At 39.6% G+C, this 25,704-nt stretch overlaps 1 protein-coding gene across 1 annotated transcript in view; it reads right to left on the bottom strand.

Annotated features, from left to right (window-relative positions):
• LOC137633651 (serine/arginine repetitive matrix protein 1-like) overlaps nucleotides 1–18,561 on the bottom strand; it is an 84,985-nt gene extending 66,424 nt beyond the window's left edge. Inside the window, exons 1-2 of the mRNA XM_068365902.1 lie at nucleotides 18,401–18,561; nucleotides 16,597–16,767 (exon numbers count right to left, since the gene is read on the bottom strand). Of these exons, the coding sequence (XP_068222003.1) occupies nucleotides 16,597–16,649 (53 nt within the window). The 5' untranslated portion in view covers nucleotides 16,650–16,767; nucleotides 18,401–18,561. The remainder of the gene's footprint in view (nucleotides 1–16,596; nucleotides 16,768–18,400) is intronic.
• Between the last annotated feature and the right edge of the window lie 7,143 nt (nucleotides 18,562–25,704).

The following is a 25,704-nucleotide window of genomic DNA, read 5'->3' as shown; positions in this document are numbered from 1 at the left end:
CCAGCGAGGAAAGAAAATAAGAAATTACAAGAGAAGTTATTAACAATTAAAATAAAATATTTTAAGAACATCACAACAAATCTTTCATATATAAACTACAGTATAAAAAATTAAAAAAAAAAACAAGAGAAATAAGATAGAATAGTGCACCCAAGTGTATCCTCAAGCAAGAGAACTCTACCCCAAGGCAGTGAAAGACCGTTGTACATAGGCTTTTGCACTACCCAAGATCAAAGAACAATGGTTTGATTTTGGAGTGACCTTCTCCTAGAAGAGCTGCTAACCATAGCCAAAGAGTCTCTTCTATCCTTACCAAGAGAAAGTAGCCACTAAACAGTCATATTAAAGTTGTTAACCCCTTGAGTGAAGAAGAATTGTTTGGTAATCTCGGTGTTGTCAAGTGTATGAGGACAGAGGAGAATCTGCAAAGTCAGTGTATGCGTAGGCAAAAATAGAAAACATAACCAGCAAGAAGGATCCAATGCAAAGAGAGCGGGAGAGTCGGAGACAGGATGGAATTAGCAACAGGTTATCCGACTCACAAATCTGTCCAAAATTTATTTATTGAACCCAGATGACGTTAGATATACAGAAAGGCCCCGTCTTTGAGTCTCCAAAAGAGTTTTATCAATCTTAGACTTGAAGTCCAGTGAAAAAGATGGCCGACCTAAAGGTACGGCAAAGAAGGTATCGTTCTTTCTAGCAAAAGCAGAAATAATTCCTGCGGTCATGAACGGATATAAAAGTAGAACAGAAGAAGACGATGGATGCAGAAATACAGAGGCATAGTTTTGAAGATATCACATCTCAAATTAGGAAGTTTAACCCTATAGGAGTGTTGTACCATAGACCCTTTAAGATTACAATACTTATAAAGTGTAGATCTTTCTAAGGGCTTTATCTCCCTTGCTTCTTGTCGATTATCTTTAGTCTCAAATTCTTTAACTGTATAATCCTCTGATATCTCTTGAAGGAATTTTAGAACTGTCAGTAATATTTCTTTGGGGATTGCCTTAATTTATTGATATTTTCTATTGAAAATCTTCTTCACCTAAGGGGTTACTGCACTGTAATTGTTCAGTGGCCTTTTTCCTCTTGGTAAGGGTAGAAGAGACTCTTTAGCTATGGTAAGCAGCTCTTCTAGGAGAAGGACACTCCAAAATCAAACCATTGTTATCTAGTCTTGGGTAGTGCCATAGCCTCTGTATCATGGTCTTCCACTGTCTTGGATTAGAGTTCTCTTGCTTGAGGGTACACTCGGGCACACTATTCAATCCTATTTCTCTTCCTCTTGTTTTGTTAAAGTTTTCGTAGTTTATATTGGAGATATTTTTTTAGTGTTACTGGTCTTTAAGTATTTTATTTTTCCTTGTTTCCTTTCCTCACTGGGCTATTTTCCCTGTTGGAGGCCCTGGGCTTATAGCATTCTGCTTTTCCAACTAGGGTTGTAGCTTAGCAATTAATAATAATAATAATAATAATAATAATATAGCAATCTATTTTATGCTTTGTGCAGCAATAAAAGAAATAATAGAAATTGTTTTGAATACAATTCCGTAAACAAAAAATCTGATTCAAAAACACAATTAAGACACATGAATAGATAAGCAAGGCTACTAAAACACTGACATACTTGAACCGTCCCAACTAAAGAGTTTGTAACTCGCAGCGAGGAAGGACGATGGTTGACAACAAATTTCAGAGAAGCTACGGACACTAAGGAACAAATTATATAATTTTTGACAATCGAGACTTTTATCAAATTGGTTTTTATTTTCAATTACCATACAGAAGTTCCTCAAATTACAAACTTAATAGGTTCCATGAAGCTGTTTGGAAATCGAATCGTTTATAAGTCGTATTTGTTAAATTTTGGTCTAGGGTTGACCCAAACTGATTCCCATGTTGATTTCTATCTACAGAAGTCAACAAAAAATTCCTGTTTCGAATTGAATAGAAAGGTTATTTCAAATATTCTTTTGTTCACTGTATTAAATGATATAATACTGTTTTATTAGAATATTTCTTTATCTTATCTTTGTTATTTTTAGTTGGATTTGTGTTTTTATCTATGAATATCTTGAGGACCTTTGGTAAAAAAATCATCAAATGTTCTGGTTCCAATATTTTCTTGATCCCTCATTAACTAAACACCCATACGTCTCTATCCTCCTTTGTTGTGAAGCGTAAGATTTCCTTAAGCATTCGTGATTCTCTCAAGAAAGCCGATGGAATCAATCCATACTACTAAATGAGACCTCATGGAATATATATGGTTTACAGAATAAAATAAGTCAAGAATAGTCTGGCCTATTCTTTACACATTCTCCTCTATCCTCATACACCTAACAACACTGAGATTAACAAACAATTCTTCTTCACTCAAGGGGTTAACCACTGCAGTGTAATAGTTCAGTGGCTAGATTCCTCTTGTTAAGGGTAGAAGAGACTCTTTAGCTATGGTAAGCAGCTCTTCTAGGGGAAGGACACTCCAAAATCAAACCATTGTTCTCTAGTCTTGGGTAGTGCCATAACCTCTGTACCATGGTCTTCCACTGTCTTGGATTAGAGTTCTCTGCTTGAAGGTACACTCGGGCACACTATTCTATATTATTTCTCTTCCTCTTGTTTTGTTAAAGTCTTTATAGTTTATATAAAAAATATTTATTTTAATGTTGTTGGTGTTCTTAAAATTTTTCCTAGTTTCCTTTCCTCACTGGGCTATTTTCCCTGTTGGAGTCCCTGGTCTTAAAGCATCCTGCTTTCCTAACTAGGGTTGTAGTTTAGCAAGTAATAATAATAATAATAATAAAATGAAGAATAGGACATGGTTCGATTTGAATATTTTTGTATTCAGTATATAAATTTTGCTCTTCCAAAAAAAAAAATATGGAAAATGGACTAAATTCTTTAATTAGTAAAAAGTTAAAAGGTTGTCAAATCAACGCTCGTAACGATAAAACTACAGATTGTAATGACGCAATAACATGGATACCACCTTCGCTTGCATAATCCTATTCCATACTTAATTGCTCGAAGGAATAACAGGAGAAATTTCGTTAACAATTAAAAATCCTTTTACTTTACTGTTCAGTCGTTACAATACATGGGCACTCTAAACTACCTGGGGTCGGATAGACCAGAACAGACGGAGAGAGAACTCATTGGCGAATAACCCAAAATGGGGAAAATATTACAGTTCAGAAAAACTCTGATGATGTTTTTCGTGATGTGATATTTCCCACAATGAACAGACCCTACTGGTGATGATTGCCGCTTTACAAATGCAGAAAAATCCACCAACTAAATGGAAAATCTCTCGCCAGCAACCAAACAACCTGAGGAAAACGTATTGACGCGGTCACTGCCGCCCTGGAGCACTGACGCATGGCACTTCTCGCCATTGAAAGGCAGCAGGGACACACCTGGCTAGGCCTCGTCCCAGTAACCCCAACTGATCGTCGGATGTGTCCCGTAAGTGGCACCACCACATTAAAGAACCCATCGTTTACCGAGGAACATCGAATATTATCAGATGTGTCTCCTCACATAGAAGTGCTAGTTTAGCCTACACCTCAATATATATAGTTTGAAGTAACCTAATATATTTTCAGTTAATATAATCCTGTATACTTTCTATAAAAATAATCCTGTATGCTTTCAGTAAACATAATACCATATGCTTTCAGTAAAAATAATCCTGTATGCTTTCTATAAAAATAATCCTGTATGCTTTCAGTAAACATAATCCCATATACTTTCAGTAAATATAATCCCATACACTTTCAGTAAAAATAATCCCATATGCTTTCAGTAAAAATAATCCCCTATGCTTTCAGTAAAAATAATACCGTATGCTTCTTGTACTTAATTCATATTATGAGCCATGTTCTTATCAGGCTTAAGGACCCAAGTAAAGAATACAACCAAGTATAATTTTCTAACCAAAAGTTACTTACAAATACTACTAACAGACATTAAAAGTCTTGACCATATATAAAAAAAAAGAATAAAAATGATTGATAACTATAAAATGAGATTAACTTAATAATAATCATCCAATGAGAAAATACAGCATTTGCACCAATGAAGTCCAACTATAGCAATCAATTCGGAGGAAAAGCATGCATGTATAAGTAGTAATAGACTACACATTTGCACTCTACAAAACATCAATGTGTACATTTCCGTACCCCTTAAGCCAAAGACTACACATTCAATCAAACACTGTAAGAACATTAAGTCCAATTGACTAGAACAAAATGTTTTCAAAGTACGAGACCTTGGAGCCTTTGTAGGGTGACGGCCAGATCCGTTTTCATTCATAGAAAATGGGAATATTATAAAGGGGGGTGGACTGTGGCCGTCATACTAAAATCGAGTTCGTAGAAAACTGGAATGTTCTGAACTGTGGCCGTCGTTCTAAAAACGATTTTGGAGGGAGAAGCTAACTTAAAAAACCCACCTAACCTATGCTAAAAGCCGTATCCTTACCCAGGGGGGCTTTGCCCCCCCGGACCCCCCCCCCTTTACCTACTACGGGAGCGAGAAGATTCATGGCCGGAGTAAGAACTCGAGCCACATAAATTTTCAGGTAATTTAGGGTTTTCGGCAAAAAACATAAAAGTGTGCGTTTAAGCACATATTTAAGATCCGTAGACCATTTCAAAACGTTTTTATTCTATACAAGATAACAGTCGGAGCGATAAAAAGCAAATTAGGACGCTTGGCCGTAGCGCTACAAACTACCCGAGACCTTAATTCGAATAGTCCTCGAGTTTAGATTATGATTCAATCCCGCCCACCTTTCTCAGTCAGCGAATCTCTCGAGTATTGTTGAGTTAACCTAAGTATGTACTGAGAATGCTTGTAGATTTTTGCAAATTATAAAGTTCTCTTTAAATAGAAGTTAGCTGATTTGCACATAATTAAACAGTCTTAAAAAAAGAAGAAAGTTGATTTATTCAAAATAAACTACTCGATAAAAAGCCAGTTAATTCACGCACAATAAAATTCTCGATAAAAAGGAACCACTTGATTTACTCATAATAAAATCCTCTATAAAAATAACTCGGTTAATTCACGCATCATAAAATCTTTTATGAATATAAAATATGTCATTTGATTTGCGTACGGTATAAAATAAAAAATTTCTAAAGTATTTTGTATTTTTCCTAACCATAAAAACCAAGTCCTTCGATAGACGTATGCTATCAGCGACGCTGGATTCAGCAGTTAAAACTTAAACGAGGTGGCGTTAGTTACTACCATGTGGCAGGGAAGCCGATGAGCTCTCACTCTAACCTTCAGCCTAAGACGTGCGGAGTGGTTGAAGCAGAAAGTGTGATTCTAATAGGAGACATATCCTTTGGGAAGAGGATGTCTGTATATCCAAGACTGGCTTGTTTACTAAACCTGGCAATGTCAAAAAACATTGTTCCAATTTAAAGGTTTAAAGGCTACTCATGAATGGCAGAGGCAAGGGACAGTAATATTGCTGTATTAAGCCAGACGATACCCTAGAAACTGACCATATATACATATGATCAACGCCCGAGCCCACCAAAGCTAGGACCAAGAAGGGCCAGGCAATGGCTGCTTATGACTCAGCAGATAGACCTATAGGCTCCCCCAAACACCCCATCCTTAGCTAACAAGGATAGTGAGGTTGCAGCGACTAAAGGGACTAACGAGTTTGAGCGGGATTCGAACCCGTTTGGCGTTCACCATTCGAGAAAAAATGATGACTCGTTTCAGCCTCCTAATGACCTGCATACGGACTGTAAGGGATAATATAAGAACTATATACGGGGACTCTGTCAATTAAGCATGTTTACTCGAACAGTTCTTTTACCCGAAAGAACCGGGCAAATCTCTATCGCATCATCTACTCCCGAAATGCATCTGCTTGCGAAGGGGTTGTAATTTATGCCAAGAATGGAAGCATTGTTGTCATTACTAAAAAGTGGTCTTTCAAACTCTTTGAAAAGCTTGTAGTGTTGCAGCACTGCAAGCATTCCCAGTGGGCTGAAAAGCAGGGGCATTCCTTCATAAAAGGAAACTCAGGTGGGTGCCTCATCCTTTCTCTGCTACTACATTGAACATCAGATTCTGAGAGAAGAGTACAGTACCTGTACTTTATCTGTACTCATGAGAAAATTTGTCTAGCTCTCTCATTTTCCTGTTGTCACAGCTCCCCTGCCCTCTGAGGGTAAGGGGAATGCTAGTCGCTAACCAGTAAAGCTTCAGGAACTATTGCAGCGATCAATGGGATAGGCGGGCATGAAGGAGTACCTTTCTTGTTGTCTTTCTCGATCTGGAAGGCAGTTTAGGAATAGTAGCGTTTACTCCGATGCTACGATCGTTTGCCGGTAAGCACACACTAGCTGTCATGCTAAGGTATTCACAGTCTTACTAATTCCAACCTCTGTCTGGGAGTTCTAAAGAAATTCCTCCAATATATCTCAATCAGCACAATGAGACGTAAAAAGGAAGTCTGTAATAATGTTGAAAAGACTGCCCTGTATTATCATCATCATGATTATTACTAGCTAAGCTACAACCCTAGCTGGAAAAGAATAGTTGTAAGCTCTATAAGGGCTCCAACAGGGAAAAATAGCCCAGTGAGGAAAGGATATATGGAAAGGAGGGTAGAAGGGGCAATCGACGAGACTCATCGGTAGACAAGTGTGGACTGCAATTGTTCAAAAAGAGACTGGCTTGAAGACTCGAATGAACACTTAGAGTGTGATAGCCAAACCAAAGAACCTGGCTTTAGACTGGTAGATACCTTTCCAAAAGAAGCATCGGAGAAACCTTAATGTACTACAGAGAGAACGGATCCGAAGACACGCGTCTTTCAGGTCTATGGAGATGGGCAGGTCTCCATTCCTAATGAAGGACAGTATGATGCTAGCTGTGCCCGTCCTGAATGGCATCTTTGTTCCCTGTCCACTATTCCATTCGTAGGATAAGACAGTAGGAGTATGTAAATTTGGCTTGTGTTGCATCCATTCCTATTTGTAAAGGTCGAGTTCTGGTAGATCACAGGTGATAACAAGTAAGTCTGGAATGTTGTCCTTGTGTCAATCAACCTCCAACTCATGATATGCAGGAAGTCACTAAATACAGACTAAATTCTGGAATCTTTTCTGTATTACCATCTTTTATCCATCTAATTCGAAAACAAGTTGAGGGTGAAAGATGGAGGGACGGGGTGGTGTCTGAGCCTTTCTAGGGCAGGAAGAGCCTGGAGGAGTAGATTGGACCTGTAGGTTGCAAGAGACTTCCTCAGCACCCACTAAAGATGAGTTGGGGATCTCTGTATAATTATCCTCGAAGGGTCTAGGCGCTTAAGGGTAAATGATCGGTGAAATAGGAGACCTATTCGCACCTTCAACCATTAATGCCCTGATATTGTTCCCTCAGTGGGAACCGGGCTGGAGCACTCATCAAAATGCATTTCGTGAGGAATGTACAATCATGGCTCCCTTGTCCACCATAGGGGAAGGCAACTGTTTTACCTCTCCTCTGAGTTTCAAATGCCCCATGGGACAGAAAAAAGGTGTATCTAAAAAACTAAGTCTGTGTACTTCTTGTCCCGGGTTATATTGTAACACATGACTGCGACCATCCACCACCGTCGTTCAATTAGTTCATTATGCATGTTGCATAAAAATTTTTTCATATTTCTGACCATCCTTTACATTCAGATCTTCTCACACAGTTCCACCTTGTTTGTAATACTAAGTATACAGTTAATTCTAATAGTCATGCCTTCTCCATCATGAGGCTCAATACTACACAGTATTCTAGAAGTTTTATTCCAGCTGTGACCAAGTTGTGGAATGATCTTCCTAATAGGGTAGTTGAATCAGTAGAACTTCAAAAGTTCAAACTTGTAGCAAATGTTTTTATGTTGAACAGGCTGACATAAGTCTTTTTATAGTTTATATATGAAATAAGTTTTGATGTTTTTTTTTTTAAATATTTTATTTCAAATGTTCATATATCGTTTATTTATTTCTTTATTTCCTTTCCTTACTAGGCTATTTTTCCCTGTTGGAGCCCTTGGGCTTATAGCATTCCACTTTTCCAACTAGAGTTGTAGCTTACCTAGTAATAATATTAAGAATAATAATAATAATAATAATAATAATAATAATAATAATAATAGAAAATGGATGTAGGTTGGAGGATGCCCTTGGAAACCGCTTCCACGGAAGCTCATTCCGGTGTGGGGATGTCGTGTCCTCGTGTTTGAGTCTCCATCAGGGTCCATACCATCAGCGTGGAGACTCTTCTGGTTTTATCGACTAGGGGAGGATGTCTGCAAAAAGTGCATGAATCAGGAACCTATCTCTCAACAGTTTAAAGAATTCCATTACTCATAGGTAGTTGGAACTGCCAAACTAAACTAAAAGTGGTTGTATCTAAAACCTTCTTGCACTATTTCTCCATGAAGATAATACCAATACACATAAGAATTGGATGGAGAAGATCCTTGCCTACATTGTGGCCCCTTAGCATTTATACGAGTGCCGAGATGAAATTTGAGAAGTTGCCTGTTCCAACTCTTCAAGCTGACTGAGATGGAAGATCTTCATGTCTGGTAAACTCAGTCATGGATAGATCTCTGAGCGCGGGAAGATGTAGATTGAAGAGCTGTATTGGTAAGTAAGATCTAGCGTGATGGTCACAGCAAAGCGTCTTGGGAACATCGCGGGAGAGGAGAAGGATGAAGGAGACTGTTCCTCCCACGAAATCATATAAAGGAATCGGCTGAAGTCTCGGGAGACTTTCAAATTGGTTGTCCTGTTCTTTGGTGATTCCTTCCTCCTTCTCTTAGGCAGTAGGAGCGCTGGCAAAGAACATTTAACAGCAACAAACAAACAACAGTATAGAAGTTCCCCCGTGACTAGGTGATGCTCACTTTAGGCACAACTGTAAGTTACGATTATTGTCCCAGGTCAAGTGGTTCTCAATCGCTGTAAATGGTCGTACATTCCAGATTGCTGTAACTGATCTAAGTGTTTTTTATAAGTTTTTATAGTTTATATATGAAACATTTATTTCCCTGTTGTTAATGTTCTTAGAATATATTTCAATTGTTTATTACTTCTCTTGTAGTTGATTTATTTCCTTATTTTCTTTCCTCACTACAGGGCTATTTTTCCCTGTTGGAGCCTTCAAGCTTATAGCATCCTGCTTTTCCAACAAGGGTTGTAGCTTAGCTAGTAATAATAATAATAATAATAATAATAATAATAATAATACAGTAATATAATAATAATAACATTCTCACTGAGACTGAGGACTTTAAACAAGCTATCTGCATGTGGATTGCTGGAGAAGAAGAGATGGGTGAAGGAGAAGATGAAGGCGAGTTTGCCAGAATGGATGACGACACTTTGGCCAGTGACGTGCCTCACACGGCCCCTGATTTGACATCACTTGAGGAATGCTACAACAGAAATGTTCAGGTCCTGAAGAATACAGAAAGGGTCCGCTGCAGGAGCTAAAAGTTCAGAAGGAAAGGCAGCTACAGAAAGAAGGACATACAAGTCTGTCAGGAGATTGGAAGAAACTTACGAGAGATCATTCTGAAACCGAAAGCAAGGGTACCTCTTTGAATAAACCCTTTGTGTTTACTCAGAGGGACATTAATTGTGGAGGAGCTATGCCTGTTAGGAGTGTTCCTCACGAGAACTTTACCAGAACTTCAAGAACATCATGGAAACCTTGGGTACTATCATCAGAAGAAGTTGAACAGATGAGTTGGGTGAATTCAGTAATTGCAGTTGATGGAGAAGTGTTGAATGAGTTCCGAGTACAACAGAAGAGCATGGAAGACTTACTTTTGCCGAGAATTTAAATGCTTAAAGGGCGCTCATAAATGGCAGAGGCAAGGGACAGTGATATTGCCCTAGCAAGAAGGACAATCCCCTAGAGATTGACCATACGATCAGCGCCCAATACCCTTCTCTACCCAAGCTAGGACCAGGGAGGGCTAAACAATGGCTACTGATGACTCAGCAGATAGACCTATAGGCTCCTCCCAACCCCCCATCCTTAGCTCACAAGGATGGTTAGGTTACAGATACTAAAGGAACTAACAAGTTTCAGCAGGACTCGAATCTGCGTCTGACGATCACCAGGCAGAGACGTTACCAATCAGGCCACAACAAGCCTTTTGATGATGATTCTTTGCAATATTGGCCCTTCATTAGGAGTTTCTGTACTACAGTCGGTAACAACAACACAGACTGCATGTAAGCTGTCCTATTTATTGGAGTACTGTAACAGGAGAATAAAAAATTGTGAGACCGTGAACCCAGAAGATGGACATGTACAGCCAAAGGAGATTTTAGAAGACAGATACGGAAACAATTATAAAATCTCGAAGAAATGGATCCGCAACATCACAGACAGGACGTACTTAAAGGGACCAATGGAACTAAAAGATTTTGTTGATGATCTGAAACGCTGTCAGCAGACCTTGAAAAATATGGGACAAGGGAGTGAGGTTTACAATGCAGCTGGTTCACACACCATCTGGAAGAAGTTGCCCCAGCACCTGCAAGAAAGATGTTTGCGTGAGAACCATATCATCAAGAAAATGCAAAGGGTAGGACCCGGCTGAAGGATCTGGTTGACTTAGTTGAGGATGTTGCAGAAGCCCCTGACCCTATCTAGAGTGTCCTTCAGTGACCCAAAGTGAGGGAAGGAAATAGACCAGAAAGGAACAAGAACTGGTAAGAAACAAGTTAGTCACTTCGAAGTAACGGCTTGCTCACTGAGATATGAAGAGCGTCGAGATGATATCACGACGCGACCAGAGAACTTACTGAAGGTCGCGACCCAAGCTCACATGTGGCCTGCCTCGGCATTGCCCTCAGGGCAAGTATCCTTCCGCCTAGGCCAACCATTACAGAAAACGGGAGTAAGGTAAACTACACAAAACTCTGGTCGTTTGAGAGGAGGTTCCAGGTAACTCCTATGAAAGTAGTTCGAGGTAAGTTCCTCTGTTGGAACAAATAGGAAATAGACACGAGAGGGATGCCCTTGGTGTGGACAAGGGCACTGTATGACTCAATGTTCGCAGTTCAGAGGCATCTTAATATAAAATAGTTGGTACCCCACCACACCATATCAGAAGAGAAACGGAAGCAAACACTGAATAAACAAATTAATGACCCCTGACCTCCACTCCACAATCATTAAGAAGCAAGGCAAATTCTGAAATCCCGCAAAAGCTTCGCGACAGTGGATGGACTAGAACAAATCTTGGCAGATGCTCACAAGCTAAAGTGGTGGGAAATTTTTATTGGCCATACAACGAGGCGCTGGCCAGTGGAAGAAGAACCTTCACTGGGAAGGACTGAGTAACCTTAAACAGAGTAAGAGTAAAAGGGGACAAAACTGGAGATATAACAGCCATAAATGGTGATTAGCCACCAACACTGAATGACCATGTTGGGCAACACCATAAACAATGAAACACATGTTATCGTGCCCACTGGGCCCTCATTTCCCAGATCAAAACCTCAGAGAAGAAACTGACATCACCCTTCTGTGGGCTCAACATTGGCGCTGTAAGATATGACGATGATGAGAGGCATGAAAAATCAAAGCTCGTAGGAGCCTTGTAATGCCAAAGGCTTTGTGTCTTAACTTTGCAAAGGGACATTCAAGCAAGAATCGCCCTATACATTTCACATGTAACATTGAAAGATGTGGGCTCAAGCATGGCAAATTTCTACATATGCCAACAAGACCACTGATACACTAGTGACACTTCAGTGAACCCAGTCCAACCAACAGATTAGAGTACACCAGCCATACCTTTACTGGTTTCAGCAAACAAGGGCAGCCATTTTTCTCGTACCTGTGGTTACAAATTATCCATGCTAATCATACCAGCTTGAGTATGGTGTGAAAACTCTGACATCTACATTGATACGTATGCTTGACCCTGGTAGTATTACCATCTACTGTAAGAAGGATCTACATAGCCAGCTAGGAACTTGAGGAACAACACACCATTTGGAGATGACAACATTTACACAAAGCAGGATGTCAATGAAAACAGCTGTGATGACTCTGATGGTCTCGAAAACCGAAGTCAGCGACATCACGCACTCTATATAAGCAAGTGTTAGACCAAATCTCAATATTGACCTATCATGAAGATCAATTCAGTTTCACATTGAGAGGTGGCCCCATCTCAGAAATTGAGATAACGGAAATGAAGACAGACCATGTCTCTTCGAACCTACTTATACCAGCTGATGTTGAGAGACCTGGACCATGAGAGTCATTTGCTGTTTTAACATTACCAGGCTGGACTATAAATGAACCACTGAATACCATATATTATGTATAGAGGTTGATCCGAAGAGGCTATGGGAAAGAGAAGATCCTCATAATGAGAGCGGATGATCAGTAAGTGATCAGAAAGCAGTTGATATCTGAAACAGCACACTTCAAGTGGTGGATAACCACTACAGCATGAGCGTACCATTTGAGACACAGCTACCCAACTTACTAAGCAATAAATTGACCGCTGAAAAAATTGCAATCACTTGCCAGGCGTCTCAGTAAGGACGAGACTCGGAAGCGCAAGTAATCCGAGGAAATTCCTAAACGGCTAGAGAAACAATATCATTATTACTTGCTAAGCTACAGCCCTAGTTGGAAAAGCAGGATGCTATACGCCCAAGGGCTCCAATAGGGAAAAATACCCCAGTAAGAAAGGAAATAAGGAAAAATATATTTTATGAACAGTAATATTATAATAAATATCCCCTATATGAAACTATAAAAAGTTTAACAAAACAAAAGGAAGAAAAATACGACAGAAGATTGTGCCCGAGTGTACCCTCAAGCGAGAGAACTCTAACCCAAGACAGTAGAAGACCATGAAACGGGAGCTATGACACTACCCAAGACTAGAGAACAATGGTTTGATTTTGGAGTATCCTTCTCCTAGAAGAGCTGCTTACCATAGCTAAAGAGTCTCTTCTCTATGCTCAAGTGGTTCCTGAGCAAGATTTACAATGTCAGAATGGTAAGGTGTGCTATCTGCCACACCAGCTCAACCCTTTTACCCAAAGGCTCTTTGGAAATTTCCAACCCTTAACCCCCAAGGGGTTATTTTTTCCCCCAGCACATTTTGCAGTATATTTTTTTTAAATTGCTCTAAAAGCCTTAATTTTTGTCATAGAGAGGTCAGGTTGGTCTCATTCTCTTGGAAAATGCCTGAATTTTTAAAAAAAATTATCAAAAATATGTAAAAAAAATTTTCTATAGCATTTTTTGCCAAGGACGTACCGGTACATCCATGGGGGTAAAGGGATGTGTTTTGTGAAATGTACCAGTACGTCCTTTGGGGGTAAAAGGGTTAAGCTTAAGCCGAGGAAGCTGAGAAGCGTCGCATTATCTGAGATTCCGCTGCAAAGTACCGAGGATCATCGCTCATCGACTGCGTGGACCAGGGACCAGATTTAGGTAACACACTCGTAGGAGTGTTGCTACTTTTTCGTCAAGGAGCCACTGGCTTCAAGTCTGACATAGAGGCTATGTTCCACCTGGTACAAGTAACACCAGAAGACAGAGATATAATTCAGCTCTTATGGTTTGTGAAGGATGACATGGAACAACTACTAAAGACTTTACGAATAACCGCTTATCTCTTTGGTGGAGTATGGAGCCCTGGTTTATTATTATTATTATTATTATTATTATTATTATTATTATTAGCTAAGCTATAACCCTAATTGGAAAAGCACGATACTATAAACCCAAAAGGCTCCAAAAGGGAAAAATAGCCCAGTGAGAAAAGCAAAGAAGGAAATAAATAAACTATATGAAAAATAATGAACAACTAAAATAAAATATTTCAAGAACATTAAAAACATTCGAATAGATCTTTCCTCTAGAAACTTTAAAAAGAGGCTTATGTCAGCCTGTTCAACATAGCAACATTAGCAGCAAGTTTGAACTTTTGAAATTAAATGAAGAAACTACCCGATTATGAAGATCATTCTCAATGAAGAAACGTCATTCTGGCAAAGAGAGATATAATGTAATCTTGAATGTTTAAAGGACACTCCCAGTGGAGTTACCACAGCCGATGAAGCTGAATCCAGGAAAGAAAGAGGAGGGTTTCCTGAGTGGAAGACCAACTCGCTCTCAGACTGAAGAAGGCGCAAGGCCCCCAATGACTCTCCCTTACATACACAGTGCATCAAGATTAACCCTTTTACCCCCAAAGGACGTACTGGTGCGTTTCACAAAACTCATCCCTTTACCCCCGTGGACGTACCGGTACATCCTATAACACATCAGACATCGATATCTATGGAGTTTTTTCCTTGAAATGGCAACTTCAATTAACTTATTGTGCTTGAGTTAGATAGACATATATTAACATAACAACGAATATTGACTGTATTTCGTTAAGAGTAATGGTTCTTCCTGCATGCCTTTTTTTTAGTGTTCAGTAGGCCTAAAGATTACCCACTATTTTTTTAATTTATAACCTATTTAGCGAGTCTATTCATATCTCAACTAGGCCTCATCAAGTATTACTTCCTCTATTCTTCGATTTAAAGAATCCTATATTAAGTATAAGTCGTTTCCTTGCAGAAAACTGCTATTTAAATTTTTTTTTTGCATAGTTTTGAAAACTTTTTGAGAAACTTCAGGCATTTTCCAAGAGAATGAGACCAACCTGACCTCTCTATGATGGAAATTAAGGCACACTTCGGAAACTCATGGGAGTGCAATCGAGCCGATGAATGCAATCTCTCATAGGACATACATACATACATATACCAAAGGCACTTCCCCCAATTTTGGGGGGTAGCCGACAACAACAAGAAACAAAACAAAAAGGGGACCTCTACTCTCTACGTTCCTCCAGCCTAACCAGGGACTCAGCCGAGTTCAGCTGGTACTGCTAGGGTGCCACAGCTCAACCTCCCACATTTCCACCACAGATGAAGCTTCATACTGCTGAGTCCCCTACTGCTGCTACTGCCCCCTGTGGCCGCGGGGGCATAAAACAATTAGAATAGCGCCAACGTTATCCCTGCGTGTCGTAAGAGGCGACTAAAAGGGACGGGACGAGGGGGCTGGGAACCCCCTCTCCTGTAAAAGTATCCTGTGAGACAGCATCTCTCATAGGAGTGAGCATGAAAACCCGAGAGCACTCTAGGTCGCACATACAAGTTAGATGTGTGCTGAAGGAATCCTCTTCTATCCTACCTGTAAAAGTGTGCACGCACATGAGGATTCATAGAAGTGTGAGTGCACAGGACAGGACTTACGGGTATGAGAGAGCACTCCTGCAGGACCATTCTAAAGATCTTCTACCCTTCCACCTGTAAGATCTTGAGCATGGACAGGAGAGAACTTGTGGCTGCAAGCACGGTAGCAAATGACAGCACGTTCCATTAGGAACGCTTGCTAGCAAAGGAGAGTGCTCTAGGGTGTGTGAACAGGTGAGGGGATGCTCTAGGAATGTCCTCTTGGAGAACTTCCATTCTTCCACTTATGAAACCTCGCACATGCACAGGAGAGAGTGCGAGCAGAAAAGGGAGCGTGCAAGGAGTACAAACACATAGTTGAGGGCAAGCTCCTGTAGGAGTGCAAGCCTGCACAGTAGCTTGTAGTGGGCGCGAATCCCAGCCGCGTGTGAACGAACGAGGGTGCGCTCCTGTTTATTATCTTCTCTCTGTCTTTGGTGAAGGAAAAAGAAAAAGTAAGCATTATGTAAGTAACTCGAATTGGTCAGTCTTCTTGAACTTCCTAGTTCATAGAAGGAAAAGGAAGGTTGGGGCCCCTTCATCCCGACCTACAGAGAGAAGAGACGAAGTAGAGAGATTGTGGCAAAAGAGGAGGAGAAACTTGCAGCTCTCCTTGAAGGGTCGTTCAGGCTGACAACGATGCTCCAACTGGGGAGAAAAAAAACAAAAAAACAACAACAACAAGTGCAACAACGGCACAATCATGTAAACGTTCAGGAATGGGAAGACAGAAAAGGAAAGAAGTCGGCGGCAAAAACTTTTTCCTTTAATGGATCACATCGATACTAATGAGTTCATACATTCTTAGGATTACCTTGTCAAAGAAAAGAAAAACTGTCTAGAGGGAACAACAAAGTGGAATCAGCCAAATAAACCGACAACTAATACAGCTACAGTTATCAAGAAACTGCTAAACCTTTCTTCTTCCAGAAAACCCTCACAGAATACGATCGTCCAACCAATTCTCTAGAGGATTAAAACAGCCAGTTGAAAACTAAGTGAGAGCTCAGTGGCGCGTCAGATAGACGGGGCTTCCTCATCACCCAGCAGTAACCACCGCCACGTTGGTAGAGTTTTAACAGCTGATTCAGCTTCGCTGAAAACATATTCCTATCAAAGGAACAGGGTTTGCAATTGTGTAGGAACAAATACTCAGTCGATTCGCATTTCAATTTGCACTTAAAATCACTTCTCATTTCTTACTTTTGAAAGTTCCCCAGTCGTAAGTTATAAGTAAACATCCGTTACCAAATAAACTTAAACACTTCTAAACATCGGTACTTACTTTTCCTGCTCCTCGTAGTACTCTCGCTTGTCCGCCACGCTCGTTGCGGCCATGGCTAAAGTCTCCGCTTCTGACGGGACAAGAACTTCCCCTAGGGTAAAGAATGATCTTTCCGAGGCGAGAATTTATGAGTGCGGATAACAAAATCACTCTGGCTTAATTCTCCCTTATCTGGAAAGAAACAATAATGAACAATAGGAATATTATCATCGGTTATTATTTTCATAAATTTTTTGTAACATTAACATGCGATGAAAAGTGCCATTTACCCTATCTTTACTGTTATATATGCAACACTTTATACTATGTTTTCCTACCTGTAATACAATTCAGAATTACTGTATAAATACATTACAGAACTGGATAAATGAGTACTGTAGTACAATATTCCTAAGGATTTCAATGTTATCAGAAATACTTGAGGAAAACCCATATTTTTCAAATTATAGAAATTTTAAAACTAGGATCCTTTGTAGTTGGTTAGAATGGACTCTGTGTAAAATTGTTAAAATTACAGATCCAGTCAGAAAATGATTTTATTTTATTCTTTACTGTCCTGATCTCAGCGACAAGAGAAGGAAAATAATAGAAATACAGCAGCCATACGAAGAGGAAAAGAAGAAAGAAGACGATATCAGGAAATGTTCTGTTTAAGGAAGAAGGAATAGTGGAAAGAAAAGAATACTGTATATATACCCGATGTGGGAAAAAAAGGATTAAAGAAAATAAATGAACTAGAATAGAGAAGACAACTAAGGAGGTGCCGATGGAAAGGCAAATTCCTCCGCCCAGCAACGGAACAAAATGGAATGGATAGAGGTTTTCCATAGAGGGATAGAGAATACAGGTTTTCCAGTAATAAATAATGTGCTCCGTCCAAAATTGACGTTCATTGTTAAACTGCATAAATAATAACTAAAAAACCACATTTAAAAAGGGAAACAGGAGCCTTTGTATATCAGCGGCCAGGTCCTCCCACATGCATAGAAAATGGGAATTTTCTTCCATTTTCTAGTCGTTCATAACATGCAGACATTGTACAATATAAACTGCGTCCATTTTTCTGCAGAACATCTACACGAGAACACCACACAACCTAACCTAATAGCCATGTCCTTACCTACTTAGGGGAGGGCTAACGCCCCTGCGAACCCCCTTAAACTACCGTCATTATACATACACGCCGGGAAACAAACAAAACACCACATAACCCGAGGTTCCGCAACCTAACCTAACCTAGGAGCCATATGTTTACCTACTTACCTATGGGAGGTTGTGACCCCCTTAGGACTCTAGTATCCTTTGTGACTCCCTTAGGACTCTAGCATCCTCAGTTTACCATGATACCAAAGCCTCACTAAATATCCTATTTCGTAAATTGTAAATCTACCTTCATAATGTCATATTTCAAAGATATATATTTTCCTCATAAATAAAATTAATTCATTATAATTATTACGAGCTAAGCTACAACCCTGGTTGGAAAATCAGGATGCTATAAGCCCTATAGGGACTCCATCAGGGAAAAAATAGCGCAGTGAGGAAAGGAAACAAGGAAAATAATAACAGAAGTTTAAGAATAGGAAACAAGGAAAATAACATTACTACAAGAACAATATTAAAATAAATCTTTCATATACAAACTATAAAAACTTGAAAATAACTAGTCAGTCAAACTAGCATGACTAGCTTAAACTAGCATTATTTCAAATAGCATCAGCAATTCGAATATAGTAGAAGGCCGTGGTCAAAATCACGATCACTTAAGACATAACAAATTACACAGAATAAAGTTAAAACTGACCTGTACCAGGATGTTACAGCCATGAAATGACGTACAGGAGTTTTCCCGTTACTGTAATGATACAGGAAGTTACAGGAAAGTGACGTAATTCGTTAAAATAGGCTTCGTACCGTTATCGCATTTCACCGAGTCACTCTGATTACTGTTATTGTTTCTCAGCTGATCGCTGGCGTTCCAGCGAGTGAAACGAGCAGTTTTCTTTTTAACTATTTCTTCTAATTATTTTAACAATATATAATACAATTTGAAAACAATAGTAATTTATATGATTTATTATATAATATACATTTATTTTATCAATAAAAATACAACAAAACTGCTTAAAAATATCTAAATAAGCAGTTTTTATTTTTTATTCATTCCAAAAGGTGCTACTAAGATTCTTTCGTGATTCCCATAGAAAACGGAATATATTTCATCGCAAACTAATATAAATTATTTGTTCAACATTTCCTTTTAGTAAATTATTGATAATTTCGTACGTTTACCCAGCTGATAAGATTAGAAATAATATCAAAATTACTAAAAGATAATATATAATTAAAATAGAGAGTATTTGTGTCCCCCATTTCTAAATAAAATTACAAATGACAACACGATTAAGAAAAATGGAGAAATTTTGGCTTATTATTATTATTATTATTATTATTATTATTATTATTATCATTATTATTATTATTATTATTATTATTATTATTATTATTATTATTAGCCAAACTACAATCCTAGTTGGAGAAGCAAGATGCTATAAGCCCAGGGGCTCCAACAGGGAAAAATAGCCCAGCGAGGAAAGGAAATAATGAAATAAATAAATGATGAGAATAAATTAACAATGCATCATTCTAAAAACAGTAACAGCGTCAAAACAGACATTTCTTATATAAACTATTATTTCCTTTCCTCACCTGGCTATTTTCTCCATTCGAGCCCTTGGTCTCATAGCATCCTGCTTTCCCAACTAGGGTCGTAGCTTAGCAAAGAATAATAAACGGATTTTGAGCGAAGCGAAAAATCTATTTTTGGGTGAGGTAGCCATGTCGTCCTGATGGAAGTTCATTCGAAGGCAGCGTCCTAGGTATATTCTTTCTCTCGTAGGTCAAATATACCTAGGAAGCTACCTTCGAAGGTAGCTTCCTAGGTATGTTCTTTCTCTCGCAGGTCAAATATACCTGGTATATTATTTCTCTCGTAGGTCAAATATACCTAGGAAGCTACCTTCGAAGGTAGCTTCCTAGGTATGTTCTTTCTCTCGTAGGTCAAATATACCTAGGAAGCTACCTTCGAAGGTAGCTTCCTAGGTATGTTCTTTCTCTCGTAGGTCAAATATACCTGGGAAGCTACCTTCGAAGGTAGCTTCCTAGGTATGTTCTTTCTCTCGCAGGTCAAATATACCTAGGAAGCTACCTTCGAAGGTAGCTTCCTAGGTATGTTCTTTCTCTCGTAGGTCAAATATACCTAGGAAGCTACCTTCGAAGGTAGCTTCCTAGGTATGTTCTTTCTCTCGCAGGTCAAATATACCTAGGAAGCTACCTTCGAAGGTAGCTTCCTAGGTATGTTCTTTCTCTCGTAGGTCAAATATACCTAGGAAGCTACCTTCGAAGGTAGCTTCCTAGGTATGTTCTTTCTCTCGTAGGTCAAATATACCTAGGAAGCTACCTTCGAAGGTAGCTTCCTAGGTATATTCTTTCTCTCGTAGGTCAAATATACCTAGGAAGCTACCCTTGAAGGAACTTCCATCACGACGATATGGCCTGAGCCCAAAAATAAAGATTGTCATCAGCTGACAAGATTCAAAACTGAAAACTTGAAGATGATACCCCTTTTCTACTCTTGTTCTAGCACCCTGTGTTTAGGCCAGCATTAAACTAATAGCCAACTGTCTTCTTTTGTTTCTCAAAAAGATCTTTCTTTGCAGATATTTGATCGAATTAGAGTTTTTGCGTCTCTCCTGGACTGGCATTGATAATAAGCTCCCACGAAACATTCATGGAAGACATTAAGGCTTTCAAGAGGAAACTGAAGACTTTCTTATTTCAACAGTCATACGACAGTGACGATTTAACACTAAATGAATAATACGCGATATGAAATGTCAAATATTCCGAACGAACGAGGTAAAACGACAGTGGAGGTCCTGTAGAAGGTAGGGTTCCCGGAGAAGCAGCCCTTGAAGTGAAGTAAGTCAAGACTGTAGTCCATTTCTTTTAGCGATGCATATTTGCACCGACTCGCGGCGGTGCCCTTTTAGCTCGGAAAAGTTTCCTGATCGCTGATTGGTTGGACGAGATAATTCTAACCAATCAGGGATCAGGAAACTTTTCCGAGCTAAAAGGGCACCGCCGCGAGTCGGTGCAAATCTGCCTCGCTAAAAGAAATGGACTATAGTTGAACCACCCATCACTGACAACTAGATAACTTCTGACTCCTAGGTATTCTGTGGCGGAAGAAACTGGGTCTAACTGATCTGAATATGACAGTAATATAGGTATTGTGACGAGTACCAACGATGGAGGGGCGAGGGGGGTGGGGGTGGAAGGCGGTGGGGCTGGAAGGCGGTGGGAGCGAGTCGACTTCCGGGGTCACCAATGTGACGGAGCCGAGAGAAGGTTGTGAACTCAAAGGCAGTGTGAAAGCAACTGAGTAGTTTATTAAAGAACACTCTCCTTTATATACAAAATCTCAAAGCAACCAGAATTGTCATGTTCAAATATTGACACTGTTACAGAGGAAAAAAGCAGACATGATTTTTCAGGTTCCCTTTAGTGCGAGTGGAGAGCAAAGATACAAGCACAAAATGAAGTATGTACGATCGTGTGACACACGGTTGGTACAGTATCATTGAAGTGCTTGTGTCTGATGGAAGCAAAGGAAGGTCTGATGACTGAGTATAGACCTTTGAAATGAGGCCTTGATGAACAGAAACTATTTCTTTTAAGGGATTTTAGGTCACTCATGGCTGAGAAATAAGGAATAGGTCACAGGGCTCTGGTACGACATCCTTAAAAACACGGATCCTTCTCTAACTAAGTTAGAAACAAGGGATTATTATTATTTATTATTGTTATTATTATTATTATTATTACTTGCTAAGCTACAACCCTAGTTGGAAAAGCAGGATGCTATAAGCCCAGGGGCTCCAACAGGGAAAATAGCTCAGTGAGGAAAGGAAACAAGGAAAAATAATATATTTTAAGAAGAGCAACAATATTAAAATAAATATCACTTTATAAACTATAAAAAAACTTTAACAAAACAAGTGGAAGAGAAATAAGATATAAGATAGAACATTGTGCCCGAGTGTGCCCTCAAGAAAGAGAACTCTAACCCAAGACAGTGGAAGACCATGGTACAGAGGCCAAGGCACTACTCAAGACTAGAGAACATTGGTTTGATTTTAGAGTGTCCTTATCCTAGAAGAGCTGCTTACCATAGCTAAAGAGGTAGTAAGTTGGCCAGGGCATCAGCCACCTGTTGAGATACCACTGCTAGAGAGTTATGTCGTCTTTTGACTGGTCAGACAGTACTACATTAGATCCTTCTCTCTGGTTATGGTTAACTTTCCCTTTTGCCTACTCATACACCAAATAGTCTGGCCTATCCTTTACAGATTCTCCTCTGTCCTCATACACCTGACAACACTGAGATTACCAAACAATTCTTCTTTGCTCAAGGGGTTAACTACTGCAGTGTAATAGTTCAGTGGCTACTTTCCTCTTAGTAAGGGTAGAAACGACTCTTTAGCTATAGTAAGCAGCTCTTCTAGTAGGACACTCCAAAATCAAACCATCGTTCTCTAGTCTTGGGTAGTGCCATAGCCTGTGTACCATGGTCTTCCACTGTCTTGGGTTAGAGTTCTCTTGCTTGAGGGTACACTCGGGTACACTATTCTATATAATTTCTCTTCCTCTTGTTTTATTATTTCCTTTTATAGTTTATATAGGAAATATTTTATTTTTCCTTGTTTCCTTTCCTCACTGAGCTATTTTCCCTGCTGGGCTTATATCAGCCTGCTTTTCCAATTAGGGTTGTAGCTTAGCAAGTAATAATAATAATAATAATATCTACCTTGAAGTTTAAAGGTGTCTGGTTTCAGTTCCAGTTCCATCAGAATAGATGCTCACCAGAACGTCAGCCGGGCAAGCCCAACTCCCCCACTGTGGTGCCCAACCACAGCAGTGGCCTCCTCAGTAAACAGCTTAAACTCACAGTCATGGGTGGGGATCAATCTGCTGCCATGCAAATGCTGGGCAAACACGTTTCTACTGCACTAACCTGTTTCAACTTCTTAAAGAGAAGTTGAAACAGGTAATATAAGTGAAATGTTACATGGGGGACTGAGACAATATTACAGTATAGTTTAAAAAAAAATGTGCGGTTAGTGACAAGTCTTGCCAGGTGAAATATTACAAGTTGTTCTAATTTATCAGGTGAAATAATACATGTAGGACTAGTGAAAAGTCTTGCCAGGTGAAATATTACACGTGCGACTCATTTGTCAGGTGAAATAATGCATGGGGGACTAGTGACAATTTTTGCCAGGTGAAATGATATACGTGAGACTAGTAGCAAGTCTTGCTAGGTGAAATATTACATGTGTGACTAATTTGTCAGGTGAAATGATAAATATGGGACTAGTGACAAGAATTGCCAGGTGAAATAATACACGTGGGAGTAGTGACAAGTTTTTGCCAGGTAAAATAATACATGTGGACAGGGCCGTTTCTAGGCACAGGTGACACAGGCAGTCGCCTGGGGCGCCATTTGCTTGGGGCGTGCCAAGTTGCCATCCAAAATTGATATACATATAAATGAGAGAAGGCACTGCGCAAATTAAGGAATATTTTATCGGGTTCCTTGAGGCCGAGCAGACAACAGGAGAAGACCTCTCAAGACTTATACTAAAAGAACTTGAAGAGCCTAATATCCCCTTTGAAGACTGCAGAGGACAGTCCTATGACAATGGGGCAAATATGAGAGGAAAAAAGAAGGGAGTCCAGGCTAGACTTCTTCAGTTAAACCCCCAGGGCTTTATTTGTGCCATGTAGAGCACACACTGTTAATCTGGTTGTGTGTGATGCAGCAATGAGCTCTTCTGATGCAACTAGCTACTTTGGCTACCTGCAAAAATGATTTAATCTCTTTTCTGCCTCCACTCAAAGGTGGTCGACCCTAAAAATCATGTGGACACAACTTTGAAATCCTGGGCAGACACACGGCGGGAGAGTCGAATCAACAGTGTTGAGGTTGTAAGATTCCAGGCTGCAAAAGTGAGAGATGCTCTTTTAGAAGTGAGAGCAAGCACTGCAGATCCCAGCTATTGAAATTAAAGCACAAGCCTTAGCAGAAGAGGTGGGATCATACCGGTTCTCTATTTTGTACGGTGGTGTGGTACGATATCCTTAGAAAAGTTCAAACCATGATTCTGCAATCACAATGCATGCATCTGGATGTAGCTGTTGACATTCTCAAGAAGGCTGAAACACCCCCTTGTTAGCTACAGAGACACTGGGTTTGCTGATGCCCAGACATCTGCCAAAGAGAAATGTGAGGAGATGAATGTGGAAGCTGCTCTAAAGCAGAAAAGACGCAGAACTACTAAAAGGTAGTTTTCCTATGGGCCCGGCCTGACCAAGTGCAGCTAGCGGCGAGGTTAGCGGCAAGAGGTTCCCGCGGCAAATTGAAACCTAAGGTATCTTATGTAGGTGGCCAGATAGGAGTCGCGGGAAGCCTCGGGACTCCTATCTGGCCACCTACATAAGATACCTAAGGTTTCAATTTGCCGCGGGAACCTCTTGCCGCTAACCTCGCCGTTAGCCGCGCTTGGTCTGGCCGAGCCCATAGGAAAACTGCCATTTAGTAGTTCTGCGTCTTTTCTGCTTTGAAAAAAAAATGGAGTTTTCATTTTTCAATGTAGTTGTGGATATGGCCATTGAATCTCTGAGAGAGAGAGAGAGAGAGAGAGAGAGAGAGAGAGAGAGAGAGAGAGACTGGAATGATGAGTGATGTTGCGAAGGAATTCAGATTTCTCATTAACTTCTCTGACCTGACATCTAGTGAGCTAGAAAAGCAGGCAAAAAGATTTGTGTAATACACTCACATCTGGGGATCATTCTGATTTTAAATTATGATGAGCTGATTGTAGAGATGCACTCATTTCCAAAACAATGGTCAAAACAAAATATGACAACATTAGACCATGTTTTTCTGGAGGAGAAAGGCCTGAAAGAGTGGCATCTGCAGAGAGAAGCTTCTCTAAACTTAAGCTCATTAGAACATATTTAAGGTCTACTAGGTCTAAATGTTCTGGCAATAATTAGTATTAATAGAGAAATATCCAAACAGATTTCGTATGATGACACTATAGATGATTTTACTGCAAGAAAGTCATGAAGAGTTAGGTTTTAAATAGGAAAAATCAGTGAAGAAAACTTGTATATAATAGTTTAAGCATAGTCCTCAATTTATATGCATTGAGTTCTATGGTTTTAGATTGGCAAGATTACCTTTATCAATTTATCTGTCAGGTGAAATAATACACGTGAGACTAGTAGCAAGTTTTGCCAGGTGAAATATTACATTTGGGACTAATTTTTAAGGTGAAATGATTCATGTGGGACTAGTAGCAAGTCTTGCCAGGTGAAATATTACACGTGGGACTTTGTCAGGTGGAATAATACATGTTTAACTAGTGACAAGTCTTGTCAGGTGAAATATTACATTCGGGACTAATTTGTCAGGTGAAATGATTCATGTGGGACTAGTAGCAAGTCTTGCCAGGTGAAATATTACACGTGGGACTTTGTCAGGTGGAATAATACATGTTTAACTAGTGACAAGTCTTGTCAGGTGAAATATTACATTCGGGACTAATTTGTCAGGTGAAATGATTCATGTGGGACTAGTGAAAAGTCTTGTCAGGTGAAATATTACATATGGACTAATTTTTCAGGTGAAATAATGCATGGGGGACTAGTGACAAGTCTTGCCAGGTGAAATATTACACGTGCGACTAATTTTTCAGGTGAAATAATACATGTGTGACTCATTTGTCAGGTGAAATGATTCATGTGGGACTAGTGACAAGTCTTGCCAGGTGAAATATTACATGTGAGACAAGTGAAAAGTCTTGGCAGGTGAAATAATACATGTGGCTCAAGTGAAAAGTCTTGCCCGGTGAAATATTGTCAAACAAAATAAACCTGTATTAATTTAACTGGCAACTTATGGCAACTCTTGGTATGGCAATTCCCATTTAAATGTCATCATCATCACAATTGACTTTATTGATATTAAAGAACAGCGGA

Source organism: Palaemon carinicauda, chromosome 43 (assembly GCF_036898095.1).
Source record: "Palaemon carinicauda isolate YSFRI2023 chromosome 43, ASM3689809v2, whole genome shotgun sequence".
In the NCBI taxonomy this organism is placed as follows: Eukaryota; Metazoa; Arthropoda; class Malacostraca; order Decapoda; family Palaemonidae; genus Palaemon; species Palaemon carinicauda.
Note: the sequence above shows the minus strand (reverse complement) of the source record. Positions and strands in the feature narration are given on the sequence as shown.